Source organism: Rhinoderma darwinii, chromosome 4 (genome assembly GCF_050947455.1).
Source record: "Rhinoderma darwinii isolate aRhiDar2 chromosome 4, aRhiDar2.hap1, whole genome shotgun sequence".
Taxonomy (NCBI): domain Eukaryota; kingdom Metazoa; phylum Chordata; class Amphibia; order Anura; family Rhinodermatidae; genus Rhinoderma; species Rhinoderma darwinii.
The window spans coordinates 112,249,406-112,263,311 of record NC_134690.1 but is presented as its reverse complement, the minus strand read 5'-3'; the positions used below and the strand labels follow the sequence as shown (position 1 = coordinate 112,263,311).

General features: G+C 43.4%; 1 protein-coding gene across 2 annotated transcripts in view; it reads right to left on the bottom strand.

The window, feature by feature from the left end:
- The window catches only part of ATR (ATR checkpoint kinase), a 113,043-nt gene that overhangs the window by 15,041 nt on the left and 84,096 nt on the right, over positions 1-13,906 (bottom strand). For both annotated transcript variants that reach the window (XM_075861472.1, XM_075861473.1), the window contains 5 exons: positions 12,490-12,632; positions 12,112-12,209; positions 11,792-12,024; positions 9,296-9,430; positions 413-619 (listed from right to left, as the gene is read on the bottom strand). In XM_075861472.1, coding sequence (XP_075717587.1) covers positions 413-619; positions 9,296-9,430; positions 11,792-12,024; positions 12,112-12,209; positions 12,490-12,632 — 816 coding nt within the window. The remainder of the gene's footprint in view (positions 1-412; positions 620-9,295; positions 9,431-11,791; positions 12,025-12,111; positions 12,210-12,489; positions 12,633-13,906) is intronic.

Here is a 13,906-nt window from a genome sequence, read left to right as displayed (position 1 = left end):
TGAAATCAATGGGAGATGGAAATAAACGCGTTTTTTTTGCCGCGCTTCTCGGCAAAAAAAAGCTCACAGTTATTCCCTCTGTCTGTTGAAGAAATAGCTAAAAAAAAAAAGCCTAAAAAGAAACGCAACAAAAAAAGGCGTAAAAAACACGTGTGTTGCAAAACCACTTCTAAAAAAACCGAATTTTCTGCCTGCAAAATACTCAGTGTGAACAGGGCCTAAGGTTGTTTTTTTTCTGGATGCTAAAATAAACACAAGCAGGCCCTTCATTTGGACATTATTCCATTGTGCCACTCTCTCTATCTGTTCTGAGCCCTACCTCTCCTGATGAAAATCTACCACAGTACATACAAGGCTTTTCTCAATTTTAGAAAAACTCTTTTAGGGGTTTTAATTTTAAATCAGAACTTACAACATCATCAAAGCCAGCAATATAAGCCCAATGTCCAGGAAAGGGGTCATGATCGGCATGGTCACGTTTTCCAGCTGTAGATGGCAGTGTGGGGATCATTACTGATTGTAATGGTATAAGTATTTCACTGAATGTCGGCTCCTCCACCAGTTTCTTGAGCAGTTTGAAGTGGACACTCATACTTAAAGTGGCAGTGTTTCCATCAACCTAAAAAAAAAAAAAAAAATATACATATATATGTGTGCGTGTTCAAACATATGTTTAATAGCACCCACATGCATGTTAATAATCAATAGTGCACATGAAACTTTCCCAACTACATGCTAAATTGGTGTTTTAACACTTCACTACAATGCTCCCCTGCACACGTAGCGTAATTGCAGCAGATTTTCCGTCCGGATTAGTCGCCAGAAAATCCACAGCATATTACAGTAGCAGCAAAATGGATGAGATTTTAAAAATCTCATCCACATATTTCGGACAATTTCCATGCAGAAATTGACATGCGGTAAAGATTTGTTGTGAACTTTCGCCATTGAGTTCAATGGGGTAGTGAAACTCTGCAACAAATAGTAAGTCTTGCGATTTTTGCTGCGGAAAAGCTTTAGAAAAAAAAAGAATCAATACTCACTTGCTCCTGGTATTCCCCTTAGCGACGCCTCACTCCTCCCTGTCTGGTCTCAGTGCTGCCGGTCTCCTACACTCACAAGCGAACGCACATAAAACTACACAAATACGTCCGACAGCAAATATTGCAATAACGCTTCTACAGGCATTTTAGCGCTTGTAAATCCGTGTCATGCGTATTTCTACATAAGACAAATCGGTACCAGAAGATAGATGAGGTGCGTTGTGAGATGATTCTCATGTAAAGGAGTGTACCGGTAACAGTTCAGGCTGAACCTCGGATGTGCAACCTCCCTATGGAGGGATGAGTGAAAACGCAAGAAAATAGGACATGTCCTATTTTATCATGGACCCTTCACACGCTCCATTGAAACAACGGCAGTGTGAACGGCCCCATTGAAATACACGTGTCCATGTGACAGCCGTTGTTTTAATGGCAGTCACATGGACGAGTTACACACTTGTCTGAATGAGCCCTTAGGCTGATCATGAGAGTTTTTGTAGTTTTGTCTATTTATTTTGTCGCAATTTTCCTAACTAATGCAAACATTTTGCAGTTTCAATTCATAGTTTGACCGCAGCGTTTGTTCGACAGTGTGAACTAATCACAGCATTTACAGCAAAAAATACACATAGAGGGATCTGTTTTATCCCAATGAATCCAACGAGAAAAATTATTTACGGTGAGTGAAAAAAACAAAAAAAAAACGAATTTTCTAGTTTATATAATTTGGGTATCCACCACCATGGGATGTTCTAAAGCAGTCCCAGAGGGTCGGAAAAAAGAACACCATTTGCCATGCGACCCGCCTAACGCACAGAGGATGCCATGGTGTGAACCTGGTAGAATTCTGTGAAGGTATGCACTGAAGCCCAGGATTCCCCAACAGACTACTTTGAATGGGCAGTCACCCGAAAAAAAAAGGAACCTGTCCTTGGATCAATAGGATTCCACGACTGCAGACCAAATCCAACAGCAATGGTATTTTTTGATGCCTGGAAGCCTCTTTGTGGACATTCAGGCATCACAAACAGCAAGTCCGACCTTCGAAAACACTTGCTAGCAGTAAGATAGAGATGCATGGCCTTGATCACATTGTAGCGAGAGACCCTGGGGATTAAAGAGGGGGAGGGTAGAAGGAAGGGAGGGAGGACTATGTCTTCATTGATGTGGAAGGCACAGACTAACTTCGAAAGGAAGGAGGGGACAGGCTGTAAAACCACCTTGTAAATGACAAGGAATGGAGATCTGCAGGAGAGCAGCCAATTTCAAGACTCTACGGATGGAAATGAGGGTTACAAGAAACGTGACCTTCCAGGAAAGGATCCAAAGGGATACTTCACAAGGTGGTACGAAGGGCTTCCAACACCAGGTTGAGATCCCAGGGTTCAACAAGATGACAAAGGGGGTGCGAAATTGACCAACCTCTGTGAAAGAAGGTCTTTACCTTAGGCCAAAGTACACTGGAAGAGAAGTGGAGCACAGCAGAGGGGAAAACGAAATCTCCATGCACCAGCAGAAATACATCTTCCACATGAAGTCGTACACCTTAGCTGATTGAGTTTTTTTTTACTTGAGCATGAAAGAAGGGGGAAAGTTAGAGGAGATGAAATCCAAGGAGTGACAAGGGTGTCCACTGTGAAAGCCATGGCCACGAAAACTTGGACCTTGTGATTCAGAAGGGACATGAAGAGATCCATGTCTAGAATCCTCCACCTTTGGCAGATTCGGAGAAATACCTCCAGGTGGATTGACCATTACCCCGGGTCCAGTCTCTCCCAACGGAGAAAGTCTGCGGACCAATTGTCTACTCATGGCACGTGGATAGCAGACAGAGCTGGAACATTTTCCTCTGCCCAATGCAGAATACAACGGGACAGTGAATCCTGACAGGATGAGACTGGAGGGTCCAGTGAGAGAGAGCTAGGAAGATAGCCTTCAGCTCCAGAAGACTGATCTGTAAGGAGAATTCCTCCTCTGACCCCTTTTCCTGGGCCGCGCGCAGGCCGAAAACTGACCCTCATTTAGGAAGGCTGGCATCTGTGGAAAGGACTAGATATATGAGAGGCAGAATGGACCGACACCGAAAGATAACAGGAGAGAAATGCCACCACAGCAGATCCCTGCGTACCTGAAGAGGAAGAAGGATTAACATGTCCAGGGTGGTTTGAGACGTTCCAATGAGAAAGAATATCGCCCGTTGAAGAGAGCACGTGTAACATTCAGCATATGGGATGGCCCTGAATAATGAGACCATCTTTCCCAAAACTCTCATGCAAAAATGGATGGAGAAAGGAGCGTTCGTGCTTAGGAGTGCTACTTCGAATTGTTTGGACACGATCTTGCCACAGGAAGGAGGACTTTGTGTGTTCTGGTGTCGAGTATCATTCACAGACACTCCAACTGCTGAGAAGGGAAAGTAAGGATTTGTGTCGGTTAATGAGCCAACGGAACCGAGTGTACAATGTGATCTTGGGAAGTTTGTCCTTCCTGGGGTGAGCCTTCACCAGGAGGTCATCCAGCTAGGGGACCACAGTGACTCCCCTGGCGCGAAGAACCCCCATGAGAGTTGCCACGATCTTTGTAAACACTCTAGAGGCAGTGGGGAGCTCAAAAGGAAGGACGGCAAATTGGAAATGCTGAGAACCTACAGCGAATCGAAGGAAGATCTGGTGGCACATGGCAATGGGTATGTGAAGGTAGGCGTTACCAAGGTCGACGGAGGACAGGAACTAGCGCTGTTCGAGGAATGTGACCACCGGCAGCAAGGATTCCATTGGAAACCTGCGAGCACGGGCAAAACAGTTCAGCTTTTTTTTAGATGTAGGATAGGCCTGACTGAACCGTCCTTATTGGGGCTGCGAAAAAGTTTGGACTAAAGCCCATGAAAGTGTTCCTGCTCTGGAACTCGCATGATCACTCCCTTAGGCTATGTTCACACAGAGTTCTTTGCAGGCGGAATTTCTGCCTCAAAATTCCGTTTGGAAGTTTGAGGCCAATTTTCCTCTCCCTGCACGCCGATTTTCGCTGCGTTTTTTTTGCCCGCGGCCATTGAGCGCCGCGGGCATAAAACGCAGCGAAATACACTTTCTCTGCCTCCCATTGATGTCAATAGGAGGTCAGAGGCGTAAACGTCCGAAGATAGGGCATGTCCCTTCTTTCTCCCGCGAGACTGTTTTACCGCTCGCGGGAAAAAGACGCCTCCACCTCCAATTAAAATCAATGGGAGGCATTTTCAGGCCGTTTTTGACGAGTTTTGCGGCACGGTTTCCACGTCAAAAAACTCTGTGTGAACATAGCCTGGAAGAAAGCAGATGCACAAGGAGGGGACCAAGAAGGCATCTACAGAAAAAAATGTCCTGAAGGGAGGAAAAGGAAACTTAAATTTGTACCTTGTCGACACCACCTCTCGAACCCAGGTCACATGAGCGATCCGGATCTCCTGAAAGGAGCGGCTGTCAACCCCCTCCCCCACCTGAGGGGAGGATTCAAATGGGGGGGGTCAACCCTTCAGGGGGAAGATTGGATGTGAAGGTTTTAGGGGCCCAGATACGAGCCTGCCAGGAGGACTTTGGTTTAAAAGGACTTTTTCAGGTTTTGCAGTCTGAAGAACAGTTTGTCTTCTTTTCTGTCCTTTAGAGTGGAGAAGCTACGAAAGGAGTGAAAACTTAGAGTGTCTTGATTGATGCTGATGTCTGGGGTGATTCTGAAATAGAAGGGAACTCTTACCTCCAGTAGCCTCAGAGATTATCTTGTCAAGATGCTTTCCAAACAGTCTACTTCCAGAGAAAGGAGGACTGGTGAGAGTTTTTTTCTTAAATAAAGCCGGGTATGGCAACCAAATTAGCTGTTGCCCTAGTGGCAAAATGGGGCGACTCAAAAAAGGCTTTTCCTAGGACTTTGGATGCAAGGAAAAGTTGTGAGGCATGATCTCCCAAATCCTTTTGTGGTGAACCTGCAGAGATGCCCTGTTGTAGCTGTCTAGTTCAGAAGGTGCAGGCTTTGATAACCCAGGAGAAAGCAGGGGTCGGGCTCAAAGTAAATCTGGCTGCAACAAAGACTGACTTGGAAAGTAAGTCCAGATTTTAATCTAAAAAATCACCAAGAGGCACTGCGTCCGAAAGAGGCAGAGTAGTACTCTTGGAAAGGCGAGACACAGGCGGGTCTATTGAGAGAGACTGACCACTTGTTTACCAAAAGGTGGCGGAATAACACCTCTTCCAGGGTCGGAAAGTAAGTCCCGTTCTTAATATGTAAGGTCTCCCGCACGGCTTGAATCAAAAGTCCTGAATAGACTAGGCTAATTTTGTGTCCCTTTCAGACTCTAAATCTGAGTCAGAGAACTCCCCTGAAGAGGCGGACTCACCAGTGCTAAATCTAACCAGGGATAATTCTGTAGAGTTTCTGACCCTCTTACTCAGTCTGCCCTTTGAAACAGAATATATTCTGCATTCAGGAGAGCCTGTCTGAGTAATTTAATGGGAAGGCAGGCGCTCTAAGGTTGCAATCATAGCCTGATAAGAGTCTGGATTAGGTCTCTTATGGCCTAGGACAGTGACCTGGCACATTCGGTTGGGGCCCTATCCTAATAGTGTCAGAGGAATCCTGAGGCGGTCTGGGGGAAAGACTTTGCAAGCAAAGGGAACATAGTGTGTCGAGACTGCCGGCAGGCCTGGAAGTTTAGATGGATGCTCCTGGGAAGAAGACAAGTTGTCTACAGCGAAATTGGCAAAACAAAAGTGGGTACTAATTCAGTGGGAAGTACTGATGGGCTCCTGAAGGGAAAAAAGGGGGTAGAGCCCACAGGGCTTAACGATCAGACCCTGGTGCTGTGTCTCCAATGAGGTTCCTGTGGATATGAAGGAGGGGCCGAGGGGGGGTTGCTGTAGAAGGTGCATTACGTAGCAGTGATGACGAGTGATCTGAAGGGCCCTCCCCCTCTGCAAGCCCGCACTGCAATACAATAGCACAAGCTAGAACTCTGCCCCTAAAGCAGAGAAGCACCCAAGAGATTTTCTTGCGCGAGCCCAATGACGTGGTGCTGGGTGAACGGAAAGGCACATAGCAGCCTAGGCGTGGTGAAGTCAGTAGCTCTATTAATGAACAGCGGCTTGGTTGTGCCCCAAAAAATGGAACGAAGCGTCCGGCACGGCGATAGGGTACAGGATGGATGCAAACTGCTGAAAAGGGGGTAGGAGTGGCCATGGGTGAGCTGGGATGGTGCTGGGGGCAGGGGGATATGCGGCCGGAGTGACAGGGCAGACAGGCAGCACCAGAGGAACTTTGCACTAGGTAGACAGTAGAAGACAAAAAAAAAGGCAAGTGAGAGATAGAAGAGAAGACAGGTGTTTCTCATACTCACCTGTCTGGCATGTTCAGGATTTGCGGGGTTACCCTTTCAGTAAACTTGCACTGATAGTGGGGTTACTGGCACTTCATAGCTGTGACAGCAGAGACAAGGGTGGCCAGGTGTGCTGTCGAGAAGGAAGTACAGAGCAGGGCCCTGCCTGGTTCTCTAGCACCCTCAGGTGGTACAACTAGTGTGGCAGCCCTAAATAAGGTGAGAAGGAAAAACAGGAGTCTGACCCCTGTTTCCATCACCACCTGTAAGTAAAGAAATAAATAAAAAAAAAATATATATATATATATAAAAAAAATAAAAATCTGCAGAACTGCAATCAGGTCACTTCTGCTTCATACGGACACGGAGCTAAAAACGGACTAGTCCAGTGTTGGTGGGAGGGGTATGGCCTGCATAGGCGGAGCTAACACTTTTTTTTTTTTTTAAATATACCTAGTGTCAGGACCTATAGCCATGGTGCTGTGTCCCCCAATGACATTAACGAGAAATAACATTTTGGCCTCCGTCCTTTTATACTTTCAACATATTAAAGGGGTTGTTCAGTTTTTATTTGATTTATTTACTTATAGAATATTAAAATCATACAATTTTCTAATATACATGTAATAGAAACTCTGCTCATGATTTTTGTTTTAACCTCTGTTTTAACATGACCTAATAAACCTTATAACTTTTATATTGAGTACTGGATATACCTTCATCATACACCTCTATTACCTTGATCACCTGCTGTCGACACAGGACTTTATGGGGAGTATCTACAAGCACCTGCAGCAACTGGATATATTCACATCAACTTGCTCCAACTAACGCATTGGAAACGCAGTGGAAATGTGGTGAGCGAACCTTTTGTAATACATCCATTTTTTCGTTACTCTGATCGCTCGACCCCATACATTATCATGACGTCGGCCGCGTGTTTTCCCGTTTGCAAACGGAGGTGTGCTGCCGACAACGATACGATCAGCAGATGAAGGAGAGTTTGCTCGTCCATCTACTGATCACTGCCCTGTTTACACAGGAAAATTATCGGCAACGAGTGTTATATGAACGATCGTTTGCCCGATAATTGCCCAGTGTAAAACCCCCTTTATTCCACCATCAGTCCTATTCGCTTAACCATGGCTGTGTCCTCTACTGTTGCTAACTGAATGCTAAGGGTCACATGATGAGTGTGGGGGGGGGGGGGGTACACATGACTGACGCCTATTCAGTTTACCCATGGATGCATTACACAGGACTAATCTCTGGGCTATACCTTTCTTCTGTGAAGAGACAGGGGCCTATTGCACTGGTATAAGAAAGGTATGTGAGCAGAATTTCAAATACATGTATATTAGAAAACTGTAGGAGTTCCTATTCCATAAATAAATAAATAAAAACAATAAAAAGTGGACAACCCTTTTTTAAACTTTAAAGGACCTCTCAAGTGAATTTTTTTTATTGTGGCATCCGTTTGGAAAGTACACTTGGTAAAGGTAGGGCAGGTCATCCACTTACACGGCACATTGTTGCCAAATTATATGCTCCGTTCCCGGGCCAACATTATGTCACGTGACCGCAATGTGACTGCCTGATACTAGCGTCTGAGGTGTGGACTGGAAGTCTCTTTCACTATGCATTCCTATGAGATGCTCAATGTGAGTCTCATAGGAATGCATAGACACAGTCCATTCACCCTTTATTTACATTCTAGAAAACCCCTTTAACCCCGGTGAGCTCGCTCCATACGATGCCGGTGTCGGCCGTATGTAAGAGCCGACACTTCAGAGTAACTAGCGACATCGCGCTTGAGCGCGATCCCGCTAGTTTAACTAGTTAAATGCCGCGGTCAATACCGACCACAGCATTTAAATCGTGAGAGAGAGGGGGGCGACCCCATCTAACAGCTCATTGCGCCCCACGCAACGCAATCGCGGGGGGGGGGGGCAATGGTTGCTATGGCTGCCTGGGGGCCTAATGAAGACCCCCGGGTCCGCCATCTTTGTACACCTATTAAGCCTTGCCTCCGGCAGGGCTTAATAGATGCCTGTCAGAATCACGATATACTGCAATACATTAGTATTGCAGTATATCGTGCAAGCGTTCTAACGATCACTGGTTGAAGTCCCCTAGGGGGACTAATAAAAAAAGTAAAAATTAGTTAAAGTTTTTTTTTTTGTGTAAAAATAAATAAATAAAAATTAAAAGTAAAAAAAAAAAACCCTTTACCCATTTTCCCCCTAGAGATAGTAAAAAAAATATACGTAATTGGTATTGCCGCGTCCGTAAAAGTCTGAAATATTACAATCTATCATTACTTAACCTGCACGGTGAACGCCGTAAAAAAAATAAATTTGGAAACGCCAGAATGTCTATTTTTTGGTCACCTAATCTCCTACAAAAAATTCAATAAAAAGTGATCAAATTGTCGCATGTACACCAAAGTGGTATTATTAAAAACTACAGCTTATCCCGCAAAAAACAAGACCTCATACCACTTAATCGACGGAAAAAGAAAAAAGTTATGGCTCTCGGAATTTGGCGACGCAAAATAAATTTTCCTTTTACACTTAGGTTTTTACATGTAAAAGTAGTCAAATATAGAAAAGACTATATATATTTGGTATCGCCGTAATCGTATTGACCCACAGAATAGAGTTAACATGTTGTTTTAATTGCACAGTGAATTCTGTAAAAACAGCGCGCAAAAAACCATGGAGGAATCGCAGTTTTTTTAGTCCCGCAAAAATCAAGCCCTCATAGTACTATAATGACGGAAAAATAAAGACGCTATGGCTTCTGGAATGTGGGGAGGGAAAAACTAAAATGAAGATCTGAAAGTTGTTTACATCGGGAAGGGGTTAATATAGAGAACTGGGAAATCGAAGACCATTTAAAGAGCTGTACTTACATTCTTATTGCACAGCTCAAGAAGCTTGTCAGTAAGTCTGGTCGCATCTCCTATGAATTTCCCAAGAGCAGGCTTCATGTGAATTGCTTTATCAAGTATCTCTTTGCATCTGTTTACACGCATAGGATAAGACGACTGTGGGAAAAAATTTGACTCCATCAGACAATCTAATATTTTCCAATCTTTTGCCAAAACTAGGTGAATGATCAGAACTTATTGTGCGTGTACTTGAGCAGTAACAGTGTATCTGACCCCACAATGTCACCTGTATGATGCTTTTTCCCAGCAGTTTTTCCCCCCTCTCGGTCAGTGTTTCATCTCAGCTTCAGAAGGGGAGGGCAGTAGTATGTTCTCCCACACTCAGGAGCACTGCACCCCTAGCCCACAGTTTTGTACCTGCTTCTAATGAACAAGCAGAGGCTCCTGATCAGTGTCCTCGGTGAGCTCTCCATGTTCCCACAGCCTAAATACAATCACCTGCTCCTTCATGAGACAGAAGAAGAGGCATCTTTTTTCCAGATTCCCCTTCTCAGACTCAAGAGCAGCAGTGTTTAGAAAATGATACATACAATTTTGCACTGGAAAGACTAAAGCTGGCAAATACACATTAAACGTACGTCTGCCGAACCCGGCCGACCACCTAATGGTTATGGCAGAGTCCTGACTCTCCCCCGACGGCAAATTAATTTCAACATCATTTTGTTTGTTAGTAGATAAGACTGCTCTGGTAGCAGCTTTCCCTTCTCCGCATTGAAAACACATGCACACTCAGTCGAGCCCAGCGTGCATGTGTATAGGGTAGTCTGAAGGAATGGTTGTCGGCCAAGCCATTGTTCTGTCCACAGCTTACTAAAGTCTATGGCCAACTTAAGTCCAGGGCTACAGCTAGACTTTTCACAGTAAGGATTTTCTCTATATAGAGTAATCAAAACCATAAAGAAGCGTTCGTAACAAAATGCTTTTTCCATTTCCTCCGATAGTACTGTAGATGAGGTAAACAGTGTGTAGTTCGTTTTCCTACCGAGCGCCTAATTCGTGAGTTATTTGCTCCATTTCGGTCCTTCCATCGTCCCACGTGACAGCCACTTGCTGGCAATGCTTCTCTAGCAAATGGTTTTCATGAAGATTTCCAAGAGATTTTATGTTACTCTAAAGAGGAAAAAAGTAGCTACTACTTTTTAAAATCGCTCAAAAATCCCTGCATGTAGCGATTCAAAAAAATATAATACTAGCTGGAGCGATTTTGAAGAGATTTTCAAGCTACTCAATGTATTCCTATGGACGGCGATTTCAGAGAGATTTTTTGTTGTAGCCTAAGCAGCGCTGCTCTGGAAGATGATCTGTTCGTCTCTGGTCTAGAACAGACCTGTGCATGTGTGAGTGCAGGAATCCTCCCCTCCTCTCTCACACTCTGCTCCGTGTAATCTGACCCATCAGCGAGACTGTAAGCTCCGGCACGTTCATGGCTCATAGTTGTGCTGGTTTTCTAGTGAGTTCAGAGTTTCTGTAGCGGTCGCAGCACAACCAGATATAGGATAAAGAGGAATTTTTCTTTTCACAATATATATGATAAGTTAATTATCTTTGTCTACACTATTGATTTTATAAGAAAAATAATCAAATTATACAAATCCAGGCTAAGAGCATAATATTGAAACAGATGGTAGTGAAGAATATGCAAGCTACAGTTATTAATGTGATTAGACAATAATGAATATTGATGATACTGGAAAGCTGCTTATATTTACAGTTATCAGATTGGGCAGGTTAGTAGAAAATAATCAATGGTGTCTACTAAATCTAAAAGTTATTACCTTTAACTCAAGCTCAGTGTAGGCTTCACCTAATATAAAGTAGAAACTGGCCTACTGTTAATTAAAAATCAACTACATAGTTCTAAAATTTCTTAGTCTAAAAGCCCTATTTACACCGGCCAATTCTGGCCGGTGCAACAAGCGCCGATCAACGAGACAGATCTTAGATCGGTGCTCCTTCGCTCCTGTCACACGGAGCTATGTATGGGAACGAGTGGTCGTTACTCTGATCGCTCGTCCCCAAACATTATCACGTCGGCAGCACATCTCTGTTTACACGGGGAGAGGTGCTGCCGACAACGATAATATTTCCGTTTTGTAAAACAATGTTTGCTCATTCATCTGCTGATCGCTGCCCTGTTTACACCGGGCAATTATCGGCAATGAGCGTTCTATGAACGCTTGTCTGCCCGATAATTGCCTAGTGTAAAAGGGCCTTTAAGAGTAAACCTGCTAAAATATTATTGACATAGTTACTGTATAGTTATTCTATATCACTTCACATGTTTTTGTGGCATACGTGGTACAATTTCTGAATTGAAGCATCCCAAAGGCTATTTTCAGCTAATCTGCATTTAGCACGTTCAGACCCTGCAATGGTTCATAATCACAAAGACAACAAAAAATACATTTGCGATGCTCTAAAAACAGGTAAGTGAAAACATTTTATTTCCAGCATTACCTTAGACACAGCGGTCATCATCCACATTGCCTGCTGAGGATAAGCCACAAAAACTTTTGCAATAATTTCCATCAGTACGGCAAACACCTCATCATGAGAGTGACAGATGCGGGAGATCAGCTGTGAGAAGGCTGTTAGGAACTGATATGGAGCCAGATGATTCTTATGGTCCGTAATGGCCTTGTTAATTCTCACCAAATCATTTTTCATTTGCTGACGATCTGCCCGGCCAGCTGAAACATGACAAGTGGCATAATGAAAATAAAATCATTCTGTCACGTAACCACCCAAAATAATTCCACGTTCCATAACATTCATACCTTTATCCCATTCGTAGGCCTTCGCTCCAAAGTCAAGCCACAAAGACAACATCCGAGGCATTGACTGATAGATGAACTGGTTCCCATACTGTAAGGACCTGAAAGGAAGGTGCAATATACAACCTTTAGCTAAAGCATGTGTAAATTGACGTGGTTAATCTCTAATAAAATATTAATAACGTTGGGTGTAAGATTTTAGTCTGACAACATTTATTAACTGTTACATAGCCAACAATAGCTTTAATAAAAACTACTAAACCAAAGGCAAAGCAGATTCATGGATATAATCCAAAGCATTGACTGTCAGAAAAAACTCATGGACCAGGTAGATTTCAGCTGATCCAGTATTTATTATGCTGTAATATTTAAAGTATTCACCTCCCAAAGTGATATACTATGTATCGGATCAGGTCACCCTGCTTTTCCATCTTGTTTTCAGTCACCATAGGCATCAGTTTGTCATAATACTTGGCAAGGTAAAAGTGTCCATCTTCCCATTCTGGGAGCAGACTGGTTACATCCTGTATTATTTAGACGATAAAAAAAAAAACGATGATTATTTTAATACTAATATCACCAACCATCTTGCACTTCATTAAAAGGGTTGTTCAGAAAAGGTGATTTTTTTTTTGTGCGCACTCAACATAAAATGCTATTCCCGTCAAGCACATTGGGGGACGCAACTCCCACCCTAAAATTATGTTATCGGTTTATTTCCCTCAGGTTAGCCTGGTTTGCGTTTGATGGTTAAGGGAGAGATAAAACGTTTTTTGTGCTTAGTTTCATTCTCCTAATGGCAACAGCATATACCAAGGTGCCTGTATTCTACAATGAACTCAACGAGAAATGGATTTTACAATAAGTACTCAAAAAAATCTCCTTTTCTTGCTCATGTCATTGGGGGCTGCAGGCACCTTTGGACGTTCTAAATCAGTCCCCAGGGGCGAGAGCAACTATCAGAGGAAGCAATGAGGTCGCCTAATCCAGTTGAAGCAGGACCTTGTGACAAAGAGAAACTTAAAGGCTATGTAAATCTTTAGAACATTTAAAAAAAATAATAATAATAACTTGTTAGTTGGTTTTTAAGAAAACATGAGATACCTGGATACATAGATACATATCCTGGATACATAGATACATAGATACATATCCTGGATACATAGATACATATCCTGGATACATAGAAGCTGTATCTTGCACTGAAACCCGAATCCGAAGGACTGACGGCTTTGGCAACAGCGGGCCCTTGGTGTCTCTGACACGCAGGATCCAGCTGTTATCGATCACATCTAAGTCATGAACTTACATGTGAACTATAACAACTGGATCTGCTATCACTGAAGCCGTCAGGTTTGAGCTGTATCTCAAAAATTGTTTTATGAAAAAATAATTAAAAAGTTGTTTTAAATCCTCCAATACGTTGTTTTATTAAATAAAAATTAAATAAAATTGTGCTCAAAAGGTTTACATACCTTTTAAGAGCATGTGGATGTGTGCACCCTGTAAAACTTTGGGAAAGTGTGAGGAGAAAACCAGGTGGCACTTGAAGAGCAGCAGGCTGGTGGTGCACAGCTCAGGAAGCTCCAACTGCTCTAATAGAATGAACCACAATCCGGAAAACACAGTATGCCTTAGCAATGGCCAACCGGATCCAACGAGCAAAGGTAGCTTTAGAGGCGGCAAGCCTCTCCGCGGACCCTCTGGAACAACCAATAAGGAGTCCATACGGCATAAGGAGGTCAGAGACAAGCAGATTCGCAAAGCCTGAAACACATACAAATTATGGAGAGAGCGC